General features: G+C 38.9%; 2 protein-coding genes across 3 annotated transcripts in view; both read left to right on the plus strand.

The window, feature by feature from the left end:
- Positions 1-1,874: 1,874 nt before the first annotated feature.
- si:rp71-1d10.5 (transmembrane protein 216) lies at positions 1,875-4,741 on the plus strand. The gene is made up of 6 exons (XM_036549096.1): positions 1,875-1,907; positions 2,767-2,780; positions 2,920-3,013; positions 3,345-3,437; positions 3,846-4,047; positions 4,315-4,741. Exons 1-6 carry the CDS (start codon positions 1,895-1,897, stop codon positions 4,328-4,330), a joined length of 432 nt encoding a protein of 143 aa, XP_036404989.1. The 5' UTR covers positions 1,875-1,894; the 3' UTR covers positions 4,331-4,741.
- A 2,526-nt stretch (positions 4,742-7,267) lies between these two features.
- The window catches only part of shtn3 (shootin 3), a 31,539-nt gene continuing 23,954 nt past the window's right edge, over positions 7,268-14,852 (plus strand). For both annotated transcript variants that reach the window (XM_036548688.1, XM_036548689.1), the window contains exons 1-2: positions 7,268-7,910; positions 10,626-10,686. In XM_036548688.1, coding sequence (XP_036404581.1) covers positions 7,830-7,910; positions 10,626-10,686 — 142 coding nt within the window. In that variant the 5' untranslated portion in view covers positions 7,268-7,829. The remainder of the gene's footprint in view (positions 7,911-10,625; positions 10,687-14,852) is intronic.

Consider the following 14,852-nt stretch of genomic DNA (forward strand, 5'->3'; position numbering starts at 1 on the left):
TTAATCTTCAGTCCTTGTACCTGACATTTATGCCATGTCTGTGCTTTCACTTGAGTGAATCTGCAAATCCTGGAGATATTAAAAAATCCTTATTACCTGTATTATTAGTCCAGCCGCCACATCACAGTATCGCTCTCTTGATGGTTACCTGACTGGGTCTCTAGAATTCAGGCACAGCTGAGGCCAGGTTTGGACTGGACTGGACTTAAAAGGTACTTGTCTTGAAGTGGCTGAAAATGATGTTGCTGGTGAAGGTGGTGTTTGTGGGCCAGAGGGGGGCAGTCTTTCACCCTGTCGATCAAATTGGAAAAACTAGTTCCACAGCACGGTGAGGGGGATGTCTTCCAGTAGGAATTACCATCATGCAAAGCAGATGGTAAACAGTTTATGACTCTAGACATTAACTCAAATAGAACCTCCCACAAAGAACATGCCATTTTTTTGAATCCTGGCCAAATTTCTGGTCTGGCTGTCTAAATTTAAATCTGGTAATTAATTGTTCCCCAGTTTAACAAACAAACAAATCCATCTTCTCCACTGCATCTGACATTTGGATAGTGTTTTGCCCCAAAGGTGTGCCATGACTGCTACATATTGGTGGGTGAAATTAATCCCCTCACTCCTGCCAAATGAATATAAACAGTTTGAATTATTTAATGTAGGCAATCCAAACAAGGTTTTTGTGAAATTCAACCATAAATACAAGAATAAAAACACATTAAATAGGTATGCAGTCTGTCTGAACAGTACATTCTAATGTAATGTGAAGTAAAATTATGCTTCTGAAATATTTTTAATGAAACTTGCCACATCCTTCCTAAAAGTATAGACTGTTCAAGAGAACATTCAAAATAGTTTCTCATGCACCAGCATTGCTTTTTTCTCTTTAATTCCAAATTCTTGCAATTTCTCCATTCCTCCATGAAAATAAACTCATTTCAAGAAATAACTGTTCAAAGTTATTTTTTTAATTTTTATTTTTTATTTTATTTTTATTTTTTATTATTTCAAAGTTATTGTTTCAGATGTAGCAAGCAACTCTAAATTCACCCACCAAGCTACTGAAAGGATTACAAAAAGTCACAAAAATGGACAATTCTTATGCCTGTCCTTTAACAACATAAACGATTGATATGGAGCATCTGCAACAATAAGATGTATGTTAATTTACAAGGGACTCACGCTGGTGGATAACACAAATCCCAAGAGCACCCAGGATCCAGAGGACTCCTATGCTGGCTATAGCAATAGTGCAGATTTCATTAAAAAATGTATATCAGTTCTAAATGTTATTTTCATTCTATAAGGACTCTCATAACCGAACAAGAAAAAAAAGGTTAAAGAAAACTTTGGTACCGACTTTAAGTTAATGGTTCAATTACTCACTTCGTGACAAAGTACAATGAATATCAGCATAAGATGTAACGAAGTTTAAAAGAAACACAATGGATTATCAGTACAATATAATCTAATAAACCCCATTGATCTCAATGTGAGATTCTCTTATGAATACAGGGAAAATCAGCTATACCTCTCGTGTTGGTTCAGCAGAATATCACCTTGTCACTACAGTCTAAACAAAAGTTTTCCTGGCGTTAATTTTGACAATTTATACTCCAAGGTAACATCTGCTACGATCATTCATTGGCACATACTTAGACCATTTATGAGAGGAAAATCGTGGCATAATGTAATTACCAAGCTCTGAAAGACCGTCTGAAAAAGCCAGACATGGGAATTAAAGGTGTCCAAAATTGCATATTTATAAATGCAGAACTAGATGCGATGGACGTGAAAATGCCTACTCTGCATTATGCCTTTACGTAAGCGTGAACGGTGTGCGAAGGGTGTGCTGGGTAAACTGAAGACGACGCCGTTGCTATGGCAAGCCAACATGGCGGGCTCGGGTAAGTCATTTAAAAGCAAGCTAAAAAGCTAAAAAAAAACAACGGATAGGCGTAGCTAGCAAGCACGCTACAGTGTAATTGCAAACATTTAAGCCACTGTTCTAAGAGTGGCAATTTGTTGATTTGTTAACATTAAGTAATCCGCTTGCCAGCTTACTGTAACGATGATAATATCTATCAAGATGTACTGGAGAGGAACTTGCTCTCTGGCTAACTAGTTAGCTAACGTTAAAGAGTGTTTTAACTATTAGAACTTTTCGCTACATTACATTATAACCATTTAGCAGACGATCTTATACAGGGTGACTTTCAAAGCAATCATACTAACGTCAGTTAGCTAACAATTCGTCTGACATGGCCAGCTAGTTGGACAAACGCAATGTTTTAATGATGGTTAGATTATGTTGGATGTTAGTGTTATAGAAACAATGGCGAATGTTTTTAGCCATCCAGCTAATTTCCCAAGTCATATTGTAATATACTGGCTAGCTAGCCATCATGTGGCTGAAATAAAACAAATAACACAAGTAATGTTGTATAAAACGAGCGGCTTTAGTCTTTGAAATACAGCAAGCTAGTTAAGTTAGTTGATACACTAAGTTAACGTGACCTCAGCCTTATTCCTCTGATAGATGATGGCTAATTAACTAATGATAGGTAGGATAGCATAGCTGTCTTATTTCACTTCATTTTGAGGACACTGAGGTTCGTTGATAGCTGTGAGTATCCAGAATTGGACATCGATAAGGTGTGGCTCGGTCTGAGTAACTGTTGACAGGTGATTACAGCTAGGCAGGTAGTTATTTACGTTAATTAACGTAGCTAAAGTAGCTAACATTAACATCCTTTCTCTTTGCAGGGAAAAATGAAGTCGTATCCTTATGGAGTGGAAATGGCGAACTGTTTGTCAACTAGCTGTAGTCTGTGAATGTATTCTTTCGTTGTATACTCTGTGTATTCTCTGTTGTCACTGAAAATCCTGAAGTCTGATGCGTCCTTAGCTACTTCGTAGTTATCCTCCGCACCGCTGCAGGTCCTGCTATACCTGAACTGCTGGTACTTCGCCGCCTTCTTCATCGCCGAGATTCTAATGTTCATTTACAAAGGTAAGGTTGCTTTTCCATTAAATATGACATAGTCAACTGTTTGACCATAGAGGCAGAGCAATAAAGTGTTTCAAAAGGTTGTTGTTTTGTGGTACCCTCTGTTATCTCCTAAGTGAATAGCTAGCTTGCTTTGTCTCATACTTGTTTGCATTACTTCAGAACGAGGTACAGATTAACCTAGATATATTCTAAACATGAAGGGATATTTAGATTTGCCGGATGTTTAATCCCTTACTTGAAAAATATCTCCGTTAAAGCACTACAATAGCTAAGTAATTGTAGGATCCTGTAGACTGTATATTGACTATATATAAATTTTTTCTCTCGACAGGAGTGTTGCTCCCATATCCCCAGCCTAATCTTATTCTTGACATAGTGCTGCTCTTCCTCTACCTTGGCCTAGAAGTTCTCAGACTCTTTTACGGTTGGTTATTCTGTTTGTGAATGTTCCTGTTTGGGTGTAAGTCTTTGTGTGTGATTATTAGTCCATGTCCGTATGTCTGTGTGGCTTGTTTGTTGATTTATCAGTGTGTTTCAGTATTTTTCTTTTTGGGTCCATTTGTCTGCAGTTTTACATGTTGTCTTTGGGCCCCTTTTTCTCTTTGTGGAGTTTTCTGAAGTAATGTGAAAAGGATGTGCACTCTCACTGTGTTTTTGCATAACTAACATAATCATCTCATTAATTACACAGGTGCAAATGAGCCTAATGCTGTACTTCCTGATGACAACCTTTTACAAATGGTCTCAGATAAATGGGTTCCAGAGAATTGTTTGAGACACTGTAGGTCATTCAAAGCTACAGTGTAATAACCTATATGTATCTCTCCTTCAGGTTGGAAAGGAAATTTGTGTGAGCGCTCTCTGGCCTTAGTAGTGAGCCTGGCAGTGCTGGTGCCTTGCACAGTGCTGTGTGTGTACTACCTTCTCCTGCAAACCTTTGTGTTACGCCTGGAGGTGCTGCTCAGTGCAATACTACTCTGCTTCTATGGCCTGGAGCTGCTGTTGGGCCTCATCACTCTCTCTGTCTTTTCCAGGTACCCAGAGCATGCTTAGGTGTCCCTCAGTGCTCCATAAAATATTTAATAACATTTCCAAACATATCAGATTACTGCAGAAGTGTTAAAATTTCAGTTGTATTCCTTGTGCTTCAGTAAATCATTCATGTATTATTCCCTCCTCTGAATTCTGTAGTGCACTAAAATATTGTCTGAGAACTCAGTTCTTAAAGAGAACATTTACCCATTGTTGCATGCCTGACACATTTTTATGTTTCTCTCTTAAACCTCTCTCCCCATTTTTAGGGCAAATGTGTATTAATGTGATTTTGGTCCCACTGAGACAGAGATGATGTCCAGAGTGTTACAGAAAATGGAGAAAGACAACCACTCAAGCGCAGCTCAGTGCGCTGGACTTCTTTCATCTGTTAGTGTCTGCAGTTTACTGTTGTAAGCATTAGACCTGCTTACTTTTTAATATTGCCATGTAAAACCCCCTTATTAAGTACTTATGATTTGTTTGTATCATTTCACAGTTATTGTTTTGCAGTTTTTTTTCTTTCTGAGTAGTAATCTTGTCAGACTATCCTTCTGTCAGGAAAGAACAAGAACTCAGGGTAACACAGCAGCTTGACTGTAACTGACCAAAAGAGTCATTCCAGATTTTTTGTTTCTAATGTATGTAATTCTGGTTTTATTGTAGGGACAAATAGACTCAGCCTGTGTAACAAAGCAGCAGAATTTAAAAGCAGATATTTATAGTTGACTAAAATGGTTCCAGAAACCTTTACATATGAATCGTTTTGTATGGACACATAAATTCAAAGTGCAGAACTGACTTTGTAAGTATAATGTCAATGCATCTTGTCAAGTAATCATTGTGTTTTTTGTACCAAATTGATTCTTTGTAATAAATGTACATTTGTAAAGTTTGTTTTCAGATGTAATCAGGCATTTCTTTAATCTTGCCTGTATACCCGCAGAACACTCATTCTATGCATTGTTGTAACTACCTACTGCTAGCTCGACAACAGCTGCTGTAAAGGGAATAGGTTGCTCAAATTAACTGTGTGTTATGTGAATCTTAAAAAAAACAGCAAACAAACCCAAGAGTGGCACAAAGCAGACCTCCCAGTCCCAATCCGAGATAGCCACGGTGAATTTGCCAAATCAATCTTGGGATCCCCTCGCAGCCAGCTGTCTTCTGGACTCAGCCACAAGAGCCACAGTGGTAGTTTGTTAGTTTGATCTTTATTAAAAGAAAAACAGGATTGCACAGTGGCAATACTCCCACTGGGATTCCGGGAGCTGACAAGGGGTGGTGACTCCAAAATACAGGTTAGCAAACTCCCATCAAAATGGCTTCATATGAAATGACCTAGTGCTAAGGTTGTTGTAGGCCTAAACAAACACTGTCTACTGGCTACCAGTGAAAACAAATAGTGTCACCAAAATGGCCAGGATCTATGGAGGCCCGACTAATGCTGGCTAATAGTCTCGTCATAAAAAGAGCACTTTCTGCACTCCTGCTCCTGCACCAAAACAATTATCTCTGAAGCTTCTTCAATATGAATTTACCACCATGGATTTTCTCTCTTCTCCTCTTCTGGTCAGCAGTTCACCTTAATAAGCTTACCTGGAAGGGAGGCTGTCTTTAACTGCATGTTGATGTACTCAGCACGTGTCAAATTAAGATGGTTGGCTGAACTTAATCAACAAAAGATCTGGTCATCTTGGCTTTATTCTTGCTGCTTGAGATTTGGATACAATGATTGATATGAGTGATATTATTTAGGCATAAGTGCAGTGTACAGTATAGGCTTATAATTTTTTACTCCAAAGTAAAAACAGATTGCCAGACAACATGGCAAAAATAAGAAAGACTTTCTAAAGATCAAAAATGCAGCCCCCTTGATTCTTATCCAAGTCTACAGACCAATGAAAGAAATACAGCTGAGGGACTGAGAATTCTGCAGTCTGCACTGTCATTCATTCTGATTCTGTGAAGAAGTGAGGAGGCAGAACTTTATGAAAAGGAATGCAAAAAAGAACCACAGTGTAAATTGTCATAGAGGCACTCAGAATTTATACATGTGAATCAAATTATGTTTTAATTTAATAAAAGACTGCATTATGACATTGTAGGTCAGAAAGTGGCAAAAATGCGCATGGTATCAAATAGTTGAGATGACTCATGTTATCTTAATGAAGGGTTGTAAAAATTATTGAATATTTCAAGTACATGTTTTATGTTTCTGTGTTCTAAGCTCTATCCCAAATTAATTACGGCAGAAAACCTTTAAACCATAATTTTTTGTTGTACCCTTTTGTTTGGAAATCCACCATTAAGATTTTTACTGAGTTTATGCATTAAGATGTTGTTGTGATAAGGGTGTGTGAAAATATTTATAATGCATGTAAAATAAGTCCTCATTCATATAGAGAGTGGGCTGATTTAGATCATGTGCGTCATCTGCAAAGAAGTGGAAACGATAAGAACATACGATAAATATTACCGCTTTTGAATACTTTGTATGTCTCATGTACTCCGAAACAGGAATCCAATTTTTAAGACAATAATACAATAATAATACAACAGTACAATCCACCATTACGTTGTGTTGTGTCAGCGAAATGGGGCTGCATTTACACATTATTCTGTGCGTATTTTTCTCAGTTAAATATGTCCAACACAGAATCATCCCACCGCTGTATTCAATGAATGAGCTACATGAAGGCTCAAACAGCGTCGCTGGGCGTTTCCTAGTCGTGGTGCCTCTCTCCAGCTCCTATACCCAGGAGGGGGCGCTTCCCTTCATGACGGGCTACAATAGAGAGAAATGTAGTTAAGTAAATGCAAATCATAATTTTAATAAACAATGGAGTGTTCCGAAATGACATTGCCATTTTAAGTGTGGTTCTGCCGGTTTGCAAAAGCAAACTGGAGACTATTCTGTTTTAAGGGTCCCACCATGCGTCCTTGTTCATTTTGCAGCCGGCATTTTATGTAGGTATTGCTAAAACTGAAAAAATGTAGCACATCGGGTGACGATGAAGGTCATGGAATGCATGGTCAGTGCTACCTGCAGCAATCTTCATTGAAAACACTATCCAATGCCAACAGTAATTGTGGAATAGCCTGTATACTGAACGCATTAAGCTACTCTATGCTAGACAAAGACTGCTGGGCAGTTTGTGTCAGTTTGTAATTTGGTATGTACTATCCTTAGTAAGTCGCAAGCTTGGATGAGGTATTCGCCAAAACGACAATAGTGATAAGGGGGATAAAAAGAAGAAACGCTGTGTCCCATTTTTGCCTGTGACTCATGTTATTTATCGCTCGAACACACACTTTATTCACTGCTCAGAGAAATTGTCGGTTAGTTCTCTGTCAGGCGCAGGTGGCAAGGCGGGCACGGTTCGGATGTGGATGCAACTCGGATCTGATTATTAAGAGCAAGCAGTCCTAGGGGTGGAGCTTTAAGCATCACCGTGAAGACAACGCTGATCTCAGGAACTGGGAATAGGATTTTTCGAGCCGGGCGGTCGACTGGAAGTGCAAGAATAGGAGGAGGGTGGAAAAACCTGGGCAGTGTGTATATTGAGACAAGGGTACCGCTAATGCAAGGCGCATGTCTACTGGATATGGTGGCTTTTCATTCACGTTAAAAAGGAACAAAATGATTATTCTTCCCGGATCTTTTGATATATAGCTAAGCAAAACTACAGCTTTATTGAAGCTATAATTTGCACGAGGTACATTTTCTATTCGGTTTTGCTAATTATTGTCGCCCTTAATTTACCGTGGGTTTTGGTGAATCATGCTACCGTGTCCCTCTCCGCCGACGGTGGTGAAGGAAGAAAACGAAGATGAAGGTGAAGCCCAGAAAGTAAAAACAGAGGTAAGAGATGCGCATCTAAAACAATGCATTTTACACTCAGACCGTGTCTGTATCTTAAGTAAAAACAACAATGGCATTCTGTTCAGTGCATATAATGACATCTACATTTGTGATGTAGCCTATTTGCAGTTATTTGCAGGTTACTGACAATAAACCAAAAAATATTGTAAGCTTATCCCAGTGTCCCGGCCATTCAGGAGCAGCGAGCACCCTCCCATTCCTTCTTTGCCTTTCATTTTAGGGTTTTACCCTGCAGGGTAGGGTAGGGGAAGCCAAGAGATGGACCTTCATGCGTTGACTAAAAACCATTATAGCCTATAGTGCCGCACAGCATTTTTACTTGAAATTTTAAGTGGGCTATTTGACATTTGCTTTAACGCCGGGGCCACCGTTTTTCGTCCTTTCACCTAACGTGAAAAAGCATGAAAAAGCGACATTGTGATTAGCTATTAGCGCTGCTCATTTAAAGACGTCCTCCGAGATAAGAGTTGGGTGGTGCATGATTAATTATTGCAAAGCATCGAATTAATTTCAAGTATCTAATGCTCTGTGTGTTCTCTTTTTGGTTATAAGAAACTACTGATTATAGGCGAATTAGTGTAACTGAGTTTTAAAGGTACATGTAAACATATGGTGTAATTAAATTAAACACGACATTTTAACCCCGTATTAATATCCTACTGCAGTGCACGTTTTGGCGTCTGTGTCTCCAGTGTACATAACGGTAATCTACTGTCCATGGCTCAGTTCTCTCGTTGGAGAAGTTGGTTAAATGTCGACCTGGTTTGAAGCTTCAATAAAGTAAACGGAAGTGATGTTCATTGTGGTGAAGTTTTTGTTGAGTGAAATTACACGATATTTAAATGCTAAGGAATGGTAAGAAAAGCTAAAGCAAAGCATTTCTGAGTATTTGGGAGTTGCAGATGATTGTCAAAAAGTAGGCCAGCATTTCTCCTCACCTGAAAATATCTAAACAAAAATGTAAAGTTGGAATGGCTGGCAGCAACCAGGGAAAACTAGTCTCTCTAACTCTTAAAAGAAATAGACTTCTCTTCTTATTTAACACAGGAGGAACAACACAACCTTAATAACAGTGTCTTTGTAAAGAATCAGCATAACAATAACAGTTAAAATATGCTGCAGTAGTCAGCCTTCATGTGATATTATTTGGCACAACTTGCTTTCTGCATCTTGAGCATCATGGCCTTGTTTTAGAGCCTGTGGTCAGTAAAATGCACAAAATATACTTGAATCTCTCCAGTTTATATTTTTAGTTTCAAATTCCAAAATAAATTTAAAAAACACATGGAAAACAACAAAGGAAGGTTAGAAGTTGCAAAAACATTATAGACATACAAAGTCGCACCCCAGTATCCCTGTAGAACATTCGACTGGCCTTGTATGATGTCACAGCCTAAATTGTCCTCGGCATGCTCTGTAACCATTAATCACATGTTTGTGGATGTGAATCACATACATCTGTGTGGATTACAGGAAATCTGTGTGGAAATCAGACTGAGTTAATAGTGCCAGAGTAATCCTAGCCTCAGTTGCAGTTAGGTTATTGTGGCCCAATTCAGTTTAGCCAGATGTGGTACTCTCATTCATTTCAGTTGTAATTACTTTATCTTTCTTTGCAACTCCATCCTTCCAAATGTAGGTGGGCAAGTGTAATTACAGCAGGCATTGCATATGTTCTTTATGAAACCATACACCCGTGCATGATGGATGCAATAGATTATAGATTTTGGGGTGTTCCACTCTGAATAAAAACAGTCCTCTTTTGTTCCATTAATGTTTCTGGCCCAGACGTACATTTTATACTGACAGTACTCTTAGAGGAATTGAAATGAAGATGACCTGAAGAGCAAAGTTGCATGGGTAATTGGAAAGAAAAGTGGAAAACAAACAAACAAAAAAATAAACTTAAAGGCCAAATAGGCTTCCTGAGCTGGTTTAATGATGCAGTAATGAATGATGAGAGATTTGCAGGCAGCGGATTGTATTTTTGTTCTACATGTGTAGATGCAGAATTGTTAACAATGGTAAGATTCTCTTGTAATGTTTTATGACTACTGATTCCCATGTGGAATTAGACTCCCTCTTAGAATTGATGTTTCAGTTACCCTTGGGAAATTCTAAACCTTGTATAGCAAGGTATGTTAAAAAAAAAACAAAAACAAATTTATTTTAGGTGAAATAACACCACACTCTCATGAACTAGAATTGTGTATAGCTACACCAGTTGAAGCAACTGTCACCCTTGCACAAATGTGGTATAAGACTGGTATATTCATTGTCAGAGTGTATAAATTAAAACTGTTTATTTCCATTTTCAGATCATAAAAAGCTTTACCTTTCCCCTCCACATTAAGCAAAAAAAGGGCCAAATCCAGCTTGGTAGCATTTTTATTAATCCTATATAGATTAATATAAATACTGCTAGCATCAGTGGGATTAAACCATTTTTTCTGGGGAAATGTACTGCAGTACATGACTGCTAGTTCCTCCTGCCACTAATCCAGAACACTGAATCAGGTGGCACTGTGACAGTGTGACAGTAACACAGTAATGATTGAATGCACTGTGGTAATGGGTCATTGGGTTCCTAGCTGGTCCATATTTGAGAATAAACAATCCATACCTCACTGTATGTACTGTTTAGTTAGTCTAGGCCTGGTGAGCATATCTGACCTCCATCTTCATGGTTGACAGTGTAAGAGGCTGACAGAGGAGAGAGATGAGGCTGAAAGACAACTGAAACACATCAAGCGTGGTGAGTACCTGGTTCTCCTTCATCCAGCACCTGAGACACCACCAGTACGAATATAGGACTTGTCTTTGTTTTACTTGCCAATATTTCATATTGGCTTCTGTGTAGAATATTTACCTTATTGTAAAAACGAAAGGTAAGTGAAAACCAAATGGTATGACGGTTCTCTACAGGCAGAAGCAGAGAGGACATAACACACAAAACAATCTTGGAGCATGACATTCTTAACCCAGTCACACCTGCTGTGCAAATTACCGTTACTTCCATGCTGTGGGGCTGAAGCAATGATGTCATTGTCTCACTCTTTGACAGCTTACATGCATGCAAGATACGTACAAGATTTTTCCTTTTTGCCTTTCTTGGATATTGCCACCAGCAGTAATTATGTAGCTTGCCTTTGTGCCGTGAGAGCACTCAAAGAGGGACCCGTGTTTTAATCATAGTGGGCAGATCACTGAAGAAAACTATTTGTATGCCCACAGTAATGGTGCCTAGTTAATGGTGTTTTCAGAAGTTTCTTCTGCTGAAGCAGTCAAGCTTCAAATAGGTCGTGTGCAGTGCTGCATGAAGCCTCTGACGTGATGCCCTTATTACCTCTCTTCATTCTCTACCTGAGTCCTATTGTTGCTCAAATTCCCTCAGGAAAACAAACCCAGACTTTAAAACAATGTTTTATCAGCACTCAGTCTGATCAAAGTAGGCCAACTAGAGGAATACAGTGTTGAATATCTACTACTCAATATGTACTATACAAAAACCAAAAAACAGCAATACAAGAATTGATGAGGCATTAGATAATATTTTGATATGTTCAGCAAGTAAGTGTCATTATGTCAATGGAGTTGATTATGTCAATCAAAAAGTATTTAGGTCATTCAAATCTCTGCCCTCTACCTGCTGCATACTGCTGTAAATGACTACAGTGCTCATTGAAGTGTAATGTATATGTATGTACAGTATGTTATGTACTGAGAGAAAACATATGGAAATGTACACTTTGGTGGATAAGTGGCCCTTAGAGATATCCTAGAATGAGACGGATTTATAAAGTTGGCTCCTAACCCTTTCTGTAGTCTAACTGGTGAAGGCAGCCTCTCTATTTACTACATTCATTACCCCAGCCAAACTCCTCCTGCTTCTCTAAACCCTCCTGATGGCTCTATCCACAAGCTAGGCCCTGTATGGGCCGCTGACATGATATTTGAGAGGGGATCCCAGTTTCCATGGTGACTCAGAGCCAACCGTAGGGATGGATTGTTGTTTAGATGGCCTCGCCCAGTCCTACCTCACGACGTGCAATGAAATACAGAAACCATTAACTGTTGAGCTGCAAACGATCACACCCAGCACCTGAAGCTGACAGTCTGGAAGTGAGTGTGAGGTAAGAACAGAAAGCAAATTGTGGTTTTACAGGAATGAAAACTGTTTCCCCTTCATTTCTTGTTCCCTTGTGGCATTATCCTCTAAGTGACTGGTGGTGGGTTTAATTGTTTCATAGTTAGAAAATCTGTCACATGTTTGGATGGGAATGGTGGAATGTCATACAAGACTACTTCCCCAAGTACCCTGTACCTACATGCTAAAACAAGCTTTGATTTCTACTGAGTGGAAATATACCATGCATTGGTAGTTGTAATGTTGCTGCTTTTTGTAGTCAGGGTTTATTGTAAGTTAGGCCCTCCTGGCTTCTGTATCTGACCAGGAGCAATAAGGAAAGAAATTCCACCCTTCATGTAGTCATTAGAAATCTATTGGTTAAGGATGGAGTATTTTATCCTTATAACATAATAAATAAAAATACAACCTTAAAGCTAAGTAAAATCTGGAGTGGAACCTGGAGTGAACCTTCCTGGAAAAAGCAAAAACCATAATGTTCCTTCAACATGTCTGTCTTGATCCTGGAAATGAATCAGCTGTCTTTGGCAGAAGAGCCGTCTATATTAAAAGGACTTTTAATATTACCATTTAATTCATGTGTGCATTTCATTTTGAGCATCATTTGTTGCCATAGGTTCGAATGTCAAAGCAACTGTTAATTTAAGACATAAGGTACACTTTATGGTTGAAGGGACTCATTAGAAGTGAGCAGTGTACTGCAGCAGTGGTTAAACTGAACATAATTTTGCTCACGTTAAGGACGAACAAAGCCAGATAGCGCCCAAGCCGGCATGCTATTCCAGTGACACTTACGGGACCCTCCTCTCTGCTGGAATTGTCGCTTGCCCCCCAGGGAAGGAGTGTAGACAGCAATGAGCTCTGTACTCATCCTTGTGATGTTATTTCATTGAATTATTAAAACCCCCCTCCCCCCATCATAAATTATTCATGATTAGAAAATGAATGTCTGCTCCTGTATTACAACACTCTATTGTGGTCCATGCAGGGTGCTTGTTACCTGCTCCTGTATTTTTCATGGGTACATTATAGTCTGGTTACTGTGCAGAAGGGGAGTTTATTTTAATAAGGGGCATCTCAAATTTAACATGCACCCTACTTTAAAAGAAAGAAGACAAGAGGATATTAAATGGTGCAGTAGGGAAGATATATTCACATAAATGTAATCCCTGAAAGTTCAAGAACTTCAGCTATGTGGAGGACACCATCTATTGGTATTACTCTCTGTCTGTGATTAAAGCAAGTAATTGCTCTTCATTCAAAATACTTTCCTGATGATCTTGCTCTCGGAATGCAGTAGTTAGGTTATTGGTTTTTGTGTGACACAAGTATCTAATTTTGATGACAGCAACATATTCACAATTTACTTGTTAGACTTTTTTGAGCATATCATGCACATTTCACTACAAGCATATGGGTTTGTGTATTTAGGTAAGTTTAGCCTAAGTATTTTATTTAAATTGCTCCAAGAGGATGTTTGTTAGACTGTTTCAGTGACTTTCTGCTGCTATGTTCGTCTCTGTCCAGCAGCACTGTCCTCTGTAATAGTCCATCATTACGTGTAGAGTCGTCCCTCTTTTTCTTTTAGACATTAAAAAAATATTTTCATTTGCATTTCATATTTTAAATGTCTTCTTTCTTCTCCTGGGTCTTTCAGGACATTAGTCCTGACATCATTATCTCAGAAGGCCAGCCTGTTTGGGTTTAAAGAAACAATCAAATAATATTGTAAGAAAACACAGGCAACAGTAACAGCTGTAGAAAAAGAAATGTTTGCCAAACCTCTCCTTCGCAAAAGATGGAGTTTGCTATTTTAGTCCTGCAGATATAATCAGAGAAATTAATGTTGACTTTGTGAGGATTGGTGAGCAAGCGTAAGGCGTACATAGCAAAGACTGCTCTAGATCTCATAGATGACGCAGTGGTATACTGCTGACAAAGAGCTGTTTCTAACCTTTTAACTTTTTTTTGTACCATTGCCACTTCTATGCTCCTATGGACCAGCCAATGTGACACTGCAAAAGCCAAAGATTATTCGCCCAGTTACACACTTCCAGCTGCACTTGTGCTCTCATGTAGGTGGTAGATGATTGGTTGGAAGTCTCCTCTGTGATTGGTTGCTGAGGAAGAACTGAAAACAGCAGGGCTCTGCATCAGCACTGATACTGCTGCTTAGCCAGGTAGAGTGCTTGGTCTGTGTCTGACTTGTAAATTGCACAGCAGCTGTCTTTAACCTCAGGCAGTTGTGTGAATGCAGCAATGAGCAGTGTGCGGAATTCCCTTAACACCCATACAGGAGAATGCATCACCATGAATGTGTCAGAATGTCAGTCAGGCATAGCCTGTTACTCTTTTCCTTTATTAATGTCTCAATTAGGTTTTCTCCTCTTCCTGTTTCTTTTTTATTTAACATCCAAAATAATATGTAGGATGTAGGATATTATCCGTTGTGTTAATTTCACATCAAACAGTACAAGGGTTTTTAATTTAGTCATGAAATGGTGCATTCAATAACCAACGTGGAGCAGAAGCAGATTACAAAAAGGAGACAGTGCTGCTAAACATATCAAGGCCCTGACAAGTTTGTGGAGGAGAGCTTAACTGGTGCCATGTATGGAGACAGAAGAGATATTCACCTAAAACCATCAAAGCATGCTGCAAGCAATACTAAGACGGAACATCAAAACAAAGGCACATTTACCCTTTTCATTCTCAGTGGGAAACATATGCCTCGTTTTCTCTGGCTACATTCAGGTGTAGGTAGATTGTAGCAT

Source organism: Megalops cyprinoides, chromosome 16 (assembly GCF_013368585.1).
Source record: "Megalops cyprinoides isolate fMegCyp1 chromosome 16, fMegCyp1.pri, whole genome shotgun sequence".
NCBI classification, from domain to species: domain Eukaryota; kingdom Metazoa; phylum Chordata; class Actinopteri; order Elopiformes; family Megalopidae; genus Megalops; species Megalops cyprinoides.

Excerpts from the sequence above, each read along its gene's own strand:
- si:rp71-1d10.5 (XM_036549096.1), top strand. Across the intron at positions 3,014-3,344 it reads TCTAATGTTCATTTACAAAG|GAGTGTTGCTCCCATATCCC; the intron begins GTAAGGTTGCTT and ends TTCTCTCGACAG. Across the intron at positions 3,438-3,845 it reads AGTTCTCAGACTCTTTTACG|GTTGGAAAGGAAATTTGTGT; the intron begins GTTGGTTATTCT and ends TCTCTCCTTCAG.